We start from the raw sequence: 14,174 nt of genomic DNA, 5'->3' as shown, positions 1-14,174 counted from the left end.
ATATTAAAATTAATATATTAAATTTAATATATTAAAATTTTAGATTTAGAATTCTTGATATTTTATTTATTTAGAAATAGCATAAAGTAATAGCGAACAGTAATTAAGTTTTTATTTATTGAAAGAAATTATTAGCTATTAATTAAAGCATTAAACAGAGAAAATTGTTGAATACGGCTTGCGGTATTTGAGAATCTAATTTACAAGACCTGAAGGTATGTATCTACCATTTGCGATTACTATTTAGCGGTGCGCAATTCTCTGTTGAATACAGCCGATGCTATGCCAAGATAAATGAGTGAAATATACGTTATGAAACACTGTTTTTCTGAACAATATACAAAAATCTTTTCTTTAAACAATATTTCAAAACTTAAACCAAACATTAGTAATTGAAAAAATTTCTAATATCTGGAGACACTGATAGTGTCTCGATGTTAAGCTAGACATACTATTTATACGAATATGTTTGCTGAAAAACAAAGTGAGAAAAGGGAACTTTTTCAAAATATTTACGGTGTAGCAGAGAATTTTTCCCGTTGTGCGTTTTTTGAAGCTTGCAGAAATATCAAACAATGTCTATCATAGAAAAATATTAAAATTTATTCTACACGTGCCAATGTAAATATATACGTTTTATTTTTGTTATAAGAGAACTTTTTTGAGTTCTAGGCACCCCAAAGATGAAATTGATGAAATGATTTGCAATGATAATCCTTTAATTATCTTGAACATTTCAGTTCAGTCGATTTATTAATGAGGACGTAGCAGGGCGTAATGCAATTGTTAATTCGTTTCTTGTTTACGTCGCTGTCAGTTTCAATTGCGTTGTATGTTTTCGCGTATTCGTCGAATACAACATATCGATGTAAAACGACATGTGTTGGGCGAAACATGAACGTCGATCAGCCTCACGGCAAATCATTCGTGTACTCGTGAGTTGGATGCATGAATGAAACATATACAATACATTCGCACAGCCCTTAAATTATTTTAGCGTTATTGTTACTAGGTATTATCTCCGTGCTTGTTAGTGTCACGCGTATGCACCCAACTCTGAATTTCGCGAGAAATAGTGGCTAGTTCTCCAGGTAAGTTTTGTTAATTACAGATTCCAGCTCTTGTCACACTAAGCCCGAACTGACCTGAAAAGTCATGGAACTGACTGGCAGGGCATTTTTATTTAAAAATGAATCTATTAGGTTTTTTTGTAAAATTCTATTTTGATGTTTGTACACTATTCCTATTTCAATAGGAATTCTATTTTATATATTTTTTCAAGTTTAACTTTTTAAGAAATGTAGTAATGTTAGATCGATAATATACAAAATTTATTTATTACTTCTTGCTACGTGCTTTTTCTTGCTACTTGATTTTGTTATGTTATTATCCTTATTTTTTTATCCCGATTATTATTACAAGATGGAATTCAGTGTCTTGATATCCAATTTTTAATCATTTATTAAAACTATTTGTAATATTTTTCCTTTCAAGAGATAACGTTATTACAATTAATCAATAAATTCGCTGTTAATTCATCAAATATGCAATACCGTTCCAAGTAGCGAATTATTTGGAGAGTAGAAACAGTGACATCGCGGAAATGGCGTAATTGTTATTGTCTCATATTATGTAATTTTCTAACTATTCGAAAAGCAAGAACTTATTGAAATTGATAAGTCAGAATAAGATATCATATAAATGTCATATGCTTTTTTGTTTCATGTAAATATACGTCCTTTTGTTTCTTATATTTTTATAAGGCACTATTAATTTTACATTTTTAAAACAAAAAAAAATGCATACATTTTTTACAATATTTTAAATATTTTAATATTTTATGTTAACTTTTTCTTGCGTACATTTTCAATACTATAATAGTATTACTATGCTGAGACTAATCCTATGAAATCATAGTTTATGCTTTTAAAAACTTTCTCGACGTTCTGACTTTATGAATATGCTTCTGTCAACATTATAACAATAACTGCTATCTCGTATTCAAGGCTAACGAGTGGCTTTTATAAATCTCTTAAGAGATTTTAATTTTAAAGTTCGTAACTTCTCTCTCTCTCTCTCTCTCTCTCTCTCTCTCTCTCTCTCTTTCTCTCTCTCTCTTTCTTTTCTCTTTCATCATTCTATTATACAGCAATAGGAAAGCTGTACTTTTTAATGTAACGAAGTACGAACTGATGTATGTAGAGACAATACTGAAGAATAAAATAACATTACAGTGAAGCATACGTTCAAAGATTTATAGAATTCTTTCAATTATTTCAAAATTATCAATTTTTTCTCAATGGAAATTAATTTAACTCCTTATTTTTTCACAATCTACTAATTTTTAAACAATATAACAACGTTTTTAAAACATTAACATATCAATGTTTTCACTAAAGGAACAAATAAAAGAACCAAATAATTTTATAGGAATATTTAACCTGTATATATTATAGAAAGAAATCATTTAAGACATTAAGTAAATCTCTTATTTCTAAAATTTTTTTGCAATTTCTGATGCGTAGAAATTCAATAAATACGGGCACGAGTCAGGAAAATAAATTCTAACTAATTTATGGAATCGTGTGTAGTTTGTTAAAGAATCCGTTAAATTACCACGAACAGGGTTGTATATATGTTTGTAATGATTAATTAATTCATCTTGAACGGATGCCTTCCATGCGAAACTCTATGAGAAATGGATGCTGAATGAGTAGGTCATACACGGCGTAGATCGTGTCAATAGTCTTTATGACCTTTTTCTTCTAGGTCAATTCAATTAAGTCACAATTATATTTGCAAAATTATTTCGCTAAGTATTATGAACATACAATTTTCTTTATTACGGTTTTTTTAGAACATTCATAAAATGTACCCCATAAACATTTACGTAAAATGTATTTAACGTTTCGATTTTTGTAATTAATGTAGTATTTGATACGAGATTACTTTTGTATTGTAAATGAGAATGAAATACTAATAGTGGAATTTGATTTCATTCAGCTTTAATCATTTAGAGTTTGCAACAATTAGCGAGACTGTTTCATTAGTCCTAATGATTTTACCGCGAAACTTTTATCATACATTAAATTTATATACGCACTTTTATTATACACTATACACTCGTACATCCACTAATTAAAATGAAATTTATCTAATTCTATTATGCATCCCTTTTAATTTTAAATGTATGAAGAAATTTTTTGCTAATTGTGCGCTTACGGTTTTCTGAAATGTCGTCGAGATAGAATGCCACTTTTCTTGATCTTCAATCTGGTACAATGAGATTGAAAAGTCAGGTGAACAATGAATGTCGCGTTTTTTCACTGCGATTCCTTCGCTACGAGAGCTCACCTGATATTCACGCTACGAGAGACGGCATGCTACTGGTCAAATCATCCCCTTTCACCTGCGAGGCACCCTTGTTATTAGGTCGACGGTAGCGCAGCCATGTGGAGGATTGGACCACTATTATAATCGCTCTAGTTGGCATATATATTCGGACTTGCCGATTTGGAAATAGCTTGAAATCGCCTCGAAATTGTAGCAATCTTTTTCTATTCTTCATTGTCTATTTGACTCTGAGTCTAAACATCAAGGAACAAAAGTGCAGCCATCCTGACTTAAAAACTTTTGCATTTTTGTATTTTTGCAATTTCAATAATATATTGAAAATATTACAATTACATCATTTTGTAATATTAATTTCTCTTTAAACTTCTTTCTTTAATTTTTTGTTACTTTTAAGATTATCTTTAAACATTTTCTGCTTTGTGTAAAAAAACTTGTTATTTTTAAATAATAAATCCGTAATATCTTTTTAAAATTAAATTATATAAATATTAAAAAAAAATTTTTTTAATGCTAAATATGCATATTTGACCAATACTTATTTTAAAAGCGGATATACCAAATGGTTAAATCAATACGAAAAAGTAAAAAAATTGTACCGCTAAGCACTACGACTTCGTAACCAGAATATACTCATTACAATTAAAAAGTGCTATGAAAGTACATTAATACAATCTTTATAATTAAAATAATTTATATATTTGTTATATATTTACTTCCATCCATTTAAATATATACACCAATTTTCTTTTACTAAATATTAATTATTTCCTTATAATCGTTAATTAATCAAGCATAAAAAAAACTTAAAAGAATGTAACGTTCGATTTCAAGTAGAATAAAAAATTGCGAACCTATATTTGTTAAACAAGAAAGAATAATATATAAAATAATATGCCAATTTTTCTGATAAAGAAAGTCTAGAATTTTTGTCCAGAAAAAAATATAGAATAATTCTATAGTATATCGATTTGTCTAGAAAAAAAAATTTTTTTCAACGTATACTAGTTTGTATTTATTTTTACCATATAAATCTTTATATCCGCCCTATTTCGACACCATTAAGTCGTTTGCTAATATCGCATTTTTTTTTTATAACATAGTCCTCCGATTTTACAAAATACATTGAAAATCGTTTGTTAAAATTCGTTCGTTGAGAAAGGTCAAGGAGACCTTTTTTTGGAACAATATGTGGAGGCGTTGATAATTTTTATTCGTGCCCAATCGATGCGAAGTGTAATTTACAGCATCACTAATTTGTGTCGCATTGCAAATTTCTATTTTACAGGGTTGATCGTATTGTGATATATTGGACATCGCTAACTAAAAAAAAACTTTAGTAATAACGCAGGACGCAATAACATGGAACAAGAAATATTGCAATCGATCGCTCCGCATATTTGCAGAGTAATTGTCATTTTCAAGGTTTATCTGATCTTTAATGAAACTCATCGTTTGAGAAATATTTAATGAGTTATGTGTTAATGAGTTAAATGTTATTTAACGTTATAAAAGATCTTGTGTAATAGACAAAGGAAATTTAATTATCTAGTTACCTAAGAATGAGTCTCAGAATAATATTTTAAATAAATGCCGGATAGTTGAACGAAAGCTGTTATTTAGACTCTGATGTATGAAAACAATATGACTCTTTTGAAGTGATTTAAATGCGTTATTTCAGCGGGTAAACTTCTGGAAAGTAATATATATGCGCTGATACATATACCTAGTGCAATTTTTTACTATGCATCTGGTCTCATGAATCTATCTAAAGTTTTAAAAATGGAGGCGCTACCTATAATAAAAAGGTAGGTACATCAAATTTGCAATTCTCTGATGGATAAACTACATGCAAGTTCTATGCGTAGATGTGTACAACAAAACGAAAAGCAGAAATTAGTTCCAATATGCGAGAATAATAATAGTAAACAGTTTTTATTATACTACTTTATTATCAGTGAAAATGAAATAGAGAATGTTGAAACAAATCTTGTTTGAAAAAATAAATTAAGCAAATAATTTTAATTAATCTTGAAAGCTCATCATTAGAGGTTTAAGGGATCTTGAAATAATAAGAGCGCGTAGAATATAATTTTTGAGAATATGTTGTAATTTCCTACATCGCGTGCCTCTGAATATGCTAAAATTAATTTATCTCGAGTTTACCTTTACATCGAGTTTATTTATTTTTACTTTAGATTAGATTAAAATTATAGTTTAGTATTATTTATCTTGATTTCCAATATCATTTAGAGCTTATTTTTTTAATTCACGTATGATTCATGATCCATTTAAATAATTGTATATGTTCTTAATTTATAGAAAAAAAACTAACGTTTTCAACGTTAGGCAGGAAATCGAACTTAAAACTAATTTATCTTCTAAATAAATATCATTACTTTTTATATTTTTTAAAAATTCATTGAAAAATATTTTCATTTTGATTATTCGAAAATAATCAAGAATCTTCTATTATCTAATTTAAAATTAAAATGTTTTTAATACTTTAAAGCTGGACAAATATTAATATCTTGACAACCAATAAAAAATAAAGGTCCATAATTAAAAATCGTCCTTTGATCTCGTATATAATTCTATATATTTTGTACAAGATCAAAAATCGTTTTCATCCATTATAACGGCCATTATTTCCTATTGATTGTGTTTTCACATATAGTCCAAGATTTTATTTTTTTTCATCTTCTTACGTTAGGACTTTTGACTTTGACTTGTGTCTCTCTCATATGCTTGTGCACGCTGATTATTCAATTACCAGTATATGGAACATATATTTTAATGCCAATTCTGAACGACAAATTTTTCGAGAGGTGTTTCTGTGGGCAAGGATACTCTCGGAAAATTTCCAGCCTTTTTCGAGAGGAGACACGAGCGTAAATATTTTGGTTCCTACCCGAGATCGAACCCGGGATTTCTGGCATGATAGACAGCGCTGTTTGTCATGCCACGCTCGTGCTCTCAAGATTTTTGTTATTTATCAATATTTTAACATTCTTAAAAAATAACTATAAAGAAATCCAAATATACGAAATCAATTAATGATACAATTTATTCATTATAGTGATTATACATTTAATTTATTATATGGATTTAATTTTTGTATAGATTACTATTTACCAGTTTATTCATTTATATAAGTATAGTCAATTGTGGTACCATTTGTGTGTTGATTTTATCAGTAAGTCAGTAATGAATCTATTTGGTTTTGTCATTGCGATTCTCACGATGATGGATTATGCTAGAACATTACTGCGCAATTTCAGTATATGACATTAGAACGACGCGCAAGATCATCTCTTCTCGAAATTACTTTAAACCAACTGCTTAACGTTGAATTAATTCGCAAAACTAATTTTCTAAATAAACAGCAGTAAAATATGTACCAGAACAAATCTATCCATTTCAAATGTTACTTCAAACTTGATATTAAAAAAATAATGATAAAATTACGCGATTCTTAAATTGCATCAAAAAGAATAAAGAATCTGATTGATATTTTGTAGTTGTGATAAATAGTTGTGCAATATTTTGCTTACGTTTGTAAAGATACATATATCACCTAAATATGCTTGTGTAAGTTTAATTCTTGCAGGCTCGCGTAGAGGATGATTTATAGTCGAAACGTGCACATATATAACAGCGATAGTATTTGCGTTGCAAAAGTTGCTTTTATATTAGATCAACATTTTTGCGAATTACGTAGATTATTCATTTAAAGAATAGTTAATTTAATTATTATACAATATGCGAATTAAATATTGCATATTATTTATAAATTGTTTAACTATTCACAATTAGTGATGCACGCAATATTCGAGACTTCAAGATTCTTCTTGTCTCGTCTTGCCTTCAAATCAAGACGATATCAAGATAATTAATCAAGATAAGATTATTGATTAATAAATTTCGATATAAGGCAATGTTGCCTTTTCAAGATCATCTTGGCTCAAAAATATTGAAAATATCAAATATCAAATGAATAAATATATTTTTAGAAAACAAATATACATAGGTGCATTAAGTAATACAATAGGCGTTTTAAGCTTTAAGTCGTTGACTCAAGAAATTGACCAATTATAGTAAAATGCGAAGAGAATAAGCGACTATGATATGTCTATTTCTTAAGACTTAAAAATCTATTGTAGATTCGAGCTAACCCTATGTCTATGGATTTGCTCCCATTAGCGTTTTTCTCACTTTCTTCTGTTAGAGAGAGAGAACGGAGACTTAGATTGTGTTCCCTCTCTTTTATTCGTGTTAATCATCGATATCCTTATTTGGTATATCCCAGTGTTTGGTTTTTTACTATATTATAGCCGATATTCTTCTATTCTAGTTCTTATTTCAAGGTCATTTTAAATAATATCTTAAGATAGTCTTAAATATAGGAATCGACTATAAATACCGTCTTATGTCTATCGAAATCATCACTAACATTGCGGATAGGCTAACACAACTAAAAATTTGCTGCTACAACCAAACACAACTAAAAATTTGCTGCTACAACCAAAAACTTGCTGCAGCCATATAAAAATGCTATATCATATTTTACTATCTAAATTGTTGCAACCAATCTTTTTTTTCAGTGCAGTCAATCAAAAATTTTTTAAATGTAAAAATTTGCAAAAGAGTCGATATTTTCCAGAATATCGAAATCGAGACGAGATTTATTTTCGATCTCGATAATGAGAGCGAGATGAAAATTAATTTTTCAATATTTTTACGAGACGAGACAATATTTCAAAAAATATCGTCTTGTCTCATTTAGTGCATCACTGTTCACAATTTATATATTATCTTTAATTGGAACGGACTTGTGTTAGATAGTTCTTTTGTTACATATATACAGTTATTTTTTTATAACTTATGCTTTCTTTACTTTGACAATTTTCATTCATTTGTTAATAAATTAAGAATTGTTTTAAATATTAAAACAAAATATAATTAATTAATTTATTCTCTTTATTATATTATATATTTTATTACTTTTTATTAGATTACATTTTATTGTTGATATTTTATAGTAATATCCTACTCTGTTATATAAAAACCAAAACTTGAAATTTTTTTGTTAGATTTAGATTTCTAGAAATTAAAAATGCAAAATAACAAAGTTATACAAGTATATACAATATTTTAATTTTTAATTTTTTAATTTTCGTATTGAATTCAAATGTTTAAGGTGGAATGCAAATGTTATCTCTTGTAAAGATGATTCAGATTGTAAACTCAAATGTTTTTCTTTCTTTTCTTATATGGTAATCGCTGGTACGTGCAAAGGGAAACGTTTGCATGTATCTTTTGGATCTATACGACATTTCACGATTGCAAAGCCAAGTATGTAGATTCTTAGAATGGCATGAAAGAACCTGCATATCTAAAGAATATTCTTGGAAAGGATTTTCAATTTTCAGAAAATTCAAATCAAGAAATTTAAAAATTTTTTAAATATCTATTATAATTGTATTTTAATCTAAAAAATATTAGAAATTAATAATGTTATACAAATCTTGATTTTTACGGAGAGATTTTGTTTCTCAACAAAAAGGATCGAAAATTTTAAACGTTTAAAGCAGAAAAATAATTTGATAAGATGAAATCTTAATTGATGTAATATGCATAATTGATGTATTATGCCATTGTTCGTTACTAAATCTTAATTGCATGCAGTTATGAAGGAATTAATGCTCGTGATTTGCAAGTCCATTTCGGTTCAGTTACGTCCGTCTGTAACTCATGATTTATAGTGTACCCTTTGTATGTACACAGAGCCAAGAGTTATTATCCAGTTCCGCAACGTCTCGAATTTCAGTAATGTTTATTACCGCTAATGTCAGTTATTAAATGGTCCAGACAGTTGCACACAAAGAGATAGGCGAGTCACACTCGATGTATAACGAATTAAAGGTAAATTACGTATCTCTGATTATATATATGTTCACATAGGATATTACATAGGATATTACAAAGAAGTTCCTCCGTTGGCGTTCGCAGGAAATTTATTTAATTAAGCCACCATTGATACAAAGATATCGCAATCCATTATCTAGCATTTGTTATATGCATGCAAGCAAATTTTCATAAATTTACGATTGTATTATGTCGTACTCTGAAAATGAAAGCTCGAAATAATTAATAAAAGATATTCACTGAGAAAAATGTCTGATTAAAAATGAATGAATCGGCAAATTCTGATTATATCTTTCTGATTATATTCAGAATTTTCATCATCTCAATTAGAATTCTAATAAATTTAATTTAATTAGAAAATTCTCAAAAAAAGTCATCCATTTTTAACCAGAATTCCAACTAGACATTTTTCTCAATTGTTATGATTAGTTTATTTTAACGTAAACTTACGTGAGTGTTAATAAATATGACTGTTTTGATAGATCGTAGTAATTATTCGAGTCTAATTATTTCACAATAATTTAATATTCAATAATATAACTAAAAAATTGGTTATCATAATTTTAATAGCTTTCTCAACCACTGCTTATACCAAATACTATTAATTTCTGGCAATGTTATATGGTCATATTTATCTTCAATAGCATTTGCTGTGTTCGATTCCATCATATCGTACTAGAACAAGCAATGTTAATAAAATATACATATCATAAATAATAAAATATACATATAATAAAGTAAAATATACATAAATAATAAAATATACATAAATAAAGTAAAATATACATATATACATATAATGTAAATAGCAAAACATATAATAAACAACCGAATTATATATGATATTTACTTACAGTTTTGTGATTGTAGTCTTTGTTGTAGATTCGTCCATTCAGATGATAAACCGGAATTTGTACGGTACCATGCAAAATTAATGTAAATATTCCAATTGTGCCATTATTTTGCTCTGGACCTATCTGAAAGGACGTAAATATACACGATCAAATATGCATGTGCGGAGAGATAATTTCAATGCATCAATATGCGATAAATCAATTATTGTACATTAAACATTTCAATAATTATGTAATCGCTATCCAGTAAAACCGTGGTTCTGATATATCCTCTCTTATAAAAAAGAAAGTCTTAGAAATTCATATTTTTTTACTTGTATGTAAATATTATGTATATATGCAAATTTATTCATACAAATATGTTTGTATGTGATACGTAGACCTTTGAAACCCATGGGTTATAATTTGAGATGTTTGATGGAAAAGGGAGTGAACTCTTTTACTTTATATATCCAACCGAAACACCCTTTCTGAATTTATATTATATATTTACTATTACCATTAAATACACACGTTTTGAGAACGATACATTTTATCCGATACGGTATTGACTAGTATATTTGTAATTTTAATATAAAATGTTTCTATGGTAGACACAGTATAAAGTTTTTCTTTTAAAAATGAATGAGTTAAGTAAATATTATTTTATTAAAAATTAACTTTATTATTAAAATCAAAAACATTTCAGAAAAAGTAGTTTTTTAAGAATTGTTAAGAAGAATGTAGAACGAAAATGACACAAATGACATTTGATCATATTAAGAATATATACTTCTTGTGCTGATATTATTTGATTAGTCAATAATTTTCTGTTAAGTTGAAAAATAGCTTTTACTTTTTTCTAAGAAACTGAACTTTTTGAGTTGTGTCATTTTCGAAGTAAGGGAGCCATATAATAAATCAATAACAGAATTTATTATAAGAATTTATTATATTTTTAGTCTTACTTCGTCAAGTATGTCCAAGGTCCACGTTCCTCGAGGATCTTCGCCCCACGTCGCGACGGACATGAATTTCCACTTCGTGAAACCAGCGTCAGAATTATCCAATTTCCTTGGACTAAGAATCTGGGCTGAAGTCCCTAATAAATGAAATATGGTTTGCATAAGTAGAATTTGTGTACAACGCAATTTTAAGGATATTATGGTAAATATTGGTATTTTTGTTATGTAACAGAAAAAAAAGATCTCATCACGTTAATATAAAACGTCAAGTTAAATTTGGTTTACACGATGATTATTATTAGCATGTGAATACATTTTATTTAGTTTAACATAATTACATATGATTCTGCAAAATTACATATCGATTCTGCAAAAAACGCAAATATTAATACAGTTGCGTGTGAACACTATTGATTTCTTTTTGTAGGTACAGTAAGCTTGCTATTTTGATTAATGTTACACACATGACCTAATTACAGACTTTTGTCTGTAATTAAAAGGAAACATCACATTTTTTTAAAGTAATTTTTACTATAACATGAATTATTTTATCTTACTTTACCATTTTATCTTATCTTACTACTATAAATTGCGAGCATCTCTTAATATAATTAAAATAGAAAAGTTATACGGTTTTTTACAATAAATAAAATATGAATATCATTAGCCAAAGTATTTTTAATCTCAATTTATTTACAAAAAATAGAAATAAGTTTAAAATAAAATTTGATATTTTAATTTAATAATATCAGAAATAATAATAAAAAATATGAAATAAAAAATTATATTATTTTATTCTAGATATTTTTTATAAAAGTAATAATAATCTAATAGAGTGAGAGAGAGAGAGAGAGAGAGAGAGAGAGAGAGAGAGAGAGAGAGAGAGTATTCAATGTTTTTATGAAATTGTTTAACAAAAATCAAGTTTTTAATGTACGTAAACAAATGAATGTTTAAAAGATTAGAATTTGTTCTCAAAATTAATCTAAAGATTGATATTGAAAGTTGTCTTCTATTAAAAGAAGATTCAAAATTTCTTTTTTCTCTATATTTATTATAAACAATGCAATATAATAATGATTTGAAACAGAGTATTCTCGCTGAAATTCTAATAATTAATATTAGTTAAATCGCGAATATAAAAGCAAAAAAAGAATAAATCTCAAAGCTATATTGTATTGTTGTACTAGATGTCTGGATATTTTTATTTATTTCTTTCTTGCATTTCAATACATTTCGGATTTCTTTCAATATTCTGATGTGAATGATGTCGTTTGTCGATAACAACGTCAATCGGAAAATGTGTATGGAATTAAATAACGCGCTGTATTGGCCAATGTGATGATTGCTATCTCTATTCGTTCGTGTCTGTGTTTGAAGTAACGTTCTATTTGATACAAAGTATAGAGTTATAGAGTTTTTTCTGGCTCTCTATTTATTATACATTTATAAGATTTATGCAGTAAAGTTACTAAACGCAGTATTCGACAATCATTATTGAACAAATAAATTCTATTTCTATTTAATTTTGTCCCTCTTCGAATAAACAAGCCGCATCGAAGTAGCATTAAATTGAATTTCTAGCTATAAATTGAAGTAAGAACGTATTTATGCTGTTAACTGCATTTGCTATGCGACATAGAAACGTGACTTGCAATATTAATGATAGTATTAATTCTGTTGGAATTATTCGTTAGAATCCGTTCGTTATTTGCCGTCTTTCTAAAGCTGTGTTATATCAAATTATGCAATATTTTTGATCGATAAACTTAAAATTTATAGAAAAATTCTTCCAAAAATTTATTTTAATAATTAGGATGTAGATTTTATTTTTAATGTTTTTTTTTTTAATTATACATTGATGTTTTAATCTTTTAATAATAAAATATTTTCGCAATCTTAAAAATAATTTAAAATTTTATATATACAAATAAATTTGTATACAAATAAAACGAAAAAAAATTATTTTTAACATTAGATTAGAAAGGAATAGATATTTAATTCAATGATAAATACGAGTACAAATTATATATAAAAAAAATACATATTAAGAAATGTCTCTCTCTCTCTCTCTCTCTCTCTTTCTCGAAAGCTCATCTTTTATCTTACCTTCGATAGCGAAACTATCAAAATACCTTTATTTTTTATTTTGGATGTTATATAATTATATTGCTTAATTTAGTTATATATTTAATATCTTAATCATGTTATTTTTTCTTTATGCTTTGTATTTCTTCTATTCGCATTTTTTAGTTATTTTTTTCATAAACTCAAACGCAATCATGAATAGAATTCGATAAATATGGTTTGCTATGGGTTGCATATAGCTAAATACATTTGCATTTAGCTTCCGAGAATATTCTTGAGAGATTTCATCTTAGATATAATTATAAAGGATTTTTCTTGCGTGATGTTTTTAGAAATCTCTCAAATATTTTCTAGTTAAGAACGTAAAACAGTTCAGTTTCGTGATCATTCTCATGGTTATTTCTTCGTCTTTCTTTTTTTATACTTTTATAAGTCGTATACAAATGAAAATTGACATTTCCAGAAGTGCATTTCAAATAAAGCATAGCTGAATAAACTGACTCAAGAGACTTATGCGATCTGTTTATTGCATAAAAGTTTTATTAAAAGTACTACTTACATTTTTATCTCTTTTTCTACAATCCGAAGCTTAAAAACAGGAAAAAAATTCTATTTTTCGATCCCCTTGCGCACATACATAAATTTAATTTACTAACAATGACACGTAGAAAAGAGAAAATTTTGAAGAAAAATAATTGAAAAATCAAAATCAAATCTACAATACCTGAAGGCGCAGTCAGACGCATCTGTAGTGCCCCGCGACGAGAATACTTGAGATTCGCTTCGATTTCTACGTGCTCCAAAAATATTATTTCACTCCCTGAAGTCCGACAAACGTTAGTGGTATCGAATTGCAGTTTCTTTAAACTTCTATATATCAGTCTGATATCGGCACTATAACCATAAATATTACATATTTTTGTGTGCAATGAATTTGAAAATATACGAAAACCGAAGCCATTGAATATTCTTGAAATATTAATAGATCGCACGAAAAACCTCTTTGATG

General features: G+C 27.4%; 2 protein-coding genes across 2 annotated transcripts in view; both read right to left on the bottom strand.

The window, feature by feature from the left end:
* Positions 1-3,360, bottom strand: part of LOC108689079 (ankyrin repeat and death domain-containing protein 1A-like) — a 26,416-nt gene extending 23,056 nt beyond the window's left edge. Inside the window, exon 1 of the mRNA XM_018195683.1 lies at positions 3,223-3,360. The gene's annotated coding sequence lies outside the window, so the exon portion shown is untranslated. The remainder of the gene's footprint in view (positions 1-3,222) is intronic.
* A 6,325-nt stretch (positions 3,361-9,685) lies between these two features.
* LOC108689062 (neuroendocrine convertase 1-like) overlaps positions 9,686-14,174 on the bottom strand; it is a 32,095-nt gene continuing 27,606 nt past the window's right edge. Inside the window, exons 12-15 of the mRNA XM_018195667.1 lie at positions 13,890-14,059; positions 11,081-11,214; positions 10,134-10,256; positions 9,686-9,954 (exon numbers count right to left, since the gene is read on the bottom strand). Of these exons, the coding sequence (XP_018051156.1) occupies positions 9,835-9,954; positions 10,134-10,256; positions 11,081-11,214; positions 13,890-14,059 (547 nt within the window). The 3' untranslated portion in view covers positions 9,686-9,834. The remainder of the gene's footprint in view (positions 9,955-10,133; positions 10,257-11,080; positions 11,215-13,889; positions 14,060-14,174) is intronic.

This window comes from Atta colombica, unplaced genomic scaffold (genome assembly GCF_001594045.1).
Source record: "Atta colombica isolate Treedump-2 unplaced genomic scaffold, Acol1.0 scaffold254, whole genome shotgun sequence".
In the NCBI taxonomy this organism is placed as follows: domain Eukaryota; kingdom Metazoa; phylum Arthropoda; class Insecta; order Hymenoptera; family Formicidae; genus Atta; species Atta colombica.
The sequence above is the reverse complement of the archived record's forward strand: the minus strand, read 5'-3'. Positions and strand labels throughout refer to the sequence as shown.